This window comes from Mirounga leonina, unplaced genomic scaffold (assembly GCF_011800145.1).
Source record: "Mirounga leonina isolate KUSES-001 unplaced genomic scaffold, KU_Mleo_1.0 Mir_101595, whole genome shotgun sequence".
Taxonomy (NCBI): Eukaryota; Metazoa; Chordata; class Mammalia; order Carnivora; family Phocidae; genus Mirounga; species Mirounga leonina.
Window position 1 is genome coordinate 15,265,856 of NW_023270158.1, and position 1,512 is coordinate 15,267,367.

At 44.1% G+C, this 1,512-nt stretch overlaps 1 protein-coding gene across 1 annotated transcript in view; it reads left to right on the forward strand.

Annotated features, from left to right (window-relative positions):
* The window catches only part of LOC118004290, a 14,471-nt gene extending 14,242 nt beyond the window's left edge, over window positions 1–229 (forward strand). Inside the window, 1 exon segment of the mRNA XM_034995631.1 lies at window positions 44–229. Coding sequence (XP_034851522.1) covers window positions 44–229 — 186 coding nt within the window.
* The last annotated feature ends 1,283 nt before the right edge of the window (window positions 230–1,512 follow it).

A 1,512-nucleotide genomic window follows, 5' to 3' on the forward strand; every position in this document is an offset into this window, starting at 1 on the left:
CGAGTTCCTGTGGGGCCCGAGGGCCCATGCTGAGACCAGCAAGATGAAAGTCCTAGAGTTTTTGGCCAAGGTTCATGATACCGTCCCCAGTGCCTTCCCATTCCATTATGAAGAGGCTCTGCGAGATGAGGAAGAGCGAGCCCGAGCCCAAGCCGCAGCCCAGGCTGCCTCTGTTACCAAGGCCGGTGCACGTTCCCGGGCCAAGTCCAGCCGCTCCTCTCGTCCCTAGACAGGGCTGAGGCAGAGTCTTCGCTTTGTTGTTGAGGAGGGCTGCCAGCGTTGAAGTAGTGAGAGGCTAAAGTGGGGTTGGTGAGGCCATAATATTTATCTTCTTTGTTTTCCTGTTATACATTGGTAGCTTACAAATATAGTTCCTTTCAATAGAATGTTTATTTAGATTCAGAATCCAAGTTTATAAATGACATGGATCACACATTGCTGTCAGATTTAAGAGTAAGAGTAGTTTTGGTGTTGTGTAATAAAGCCTGAAAATCCTTGCATCTTCTTTGGGTTCCAGAACAACATAATATGGCTTTGGAATAGGGATTTTTCTTGGAAATATGAAAGAACTAGCAAAAATACAACTGTGGTTTTAAAATGGAAACGAAGTAAAATGTAGTTAAATATTGGTTTGTTCTATTCATTTTTGTCTTTCTCTCTCTAAAATTCAAGGATATATACCTGAATGTCCTTAACTTATTCAAGAATGCAGATAAAATTAAATAGTAATAAGTTACGGGGCGCCTGGGTGGCTCAGTCGTTAAGCGTCTGCCTTCGGCTCAGGTCATGATCCCACGGTCCTGGGATCGAGCCCCGCATCGGGCTCCCTGCTCGGCGGGAAGCCTGCTTCTCTCTCTCCCACTCCCCCTGCTTGTGTTCCCTGTCTCGCTGTCTCTCTGTCAAATAAATAGATAAAATCTTTAAAAAAAATAGTAGTAAGTTACATTCCTTGCTCTGTGCCCCGTTTATTCTTATCATTAATTGAGCATCTGGTCTTTGGAAGGTTGTATGTTAGTAGTGATGATGCTAAGGATAAGACCCTGCACGTAGATTTTTAGAGTGTAAGAGCAGTTATATAAGGACGATGGTGTGATGAACTCCAACATGTAAGACAAGTTTGAAAAAAAGCAATGAGGAAGGGGGGCAAGTGAGAGCAGTGATGTATACATTCTCTGAAGCAGGACCCTTGGGGGTCTTCTCAGTGGCATAGCTGCCATTTAGGAAGACAGCACTGCAGTCTCGGACATCTTCTGGACAAAAAAAAAATTCTCAGAGATGAGGGTAGTTCCTTCTGGTGTGAAAAAAAGCATAATAACTACCATTTCTTAAAGACCCAATATTTGTCTGTCACTGTGCCAGGTGCTTCACATACATTACATATGTTCCAGCAGTCCTACAGGACAGGGCTTCTCTAACCCACTTGGCAAATGAAGAACTTGAAATAGTCTCAAGTTCACATAGCTGGTGAAGTGACAGAACCAGGGGTAGAGTCTGGTCTGGTTCCTCTGGAAC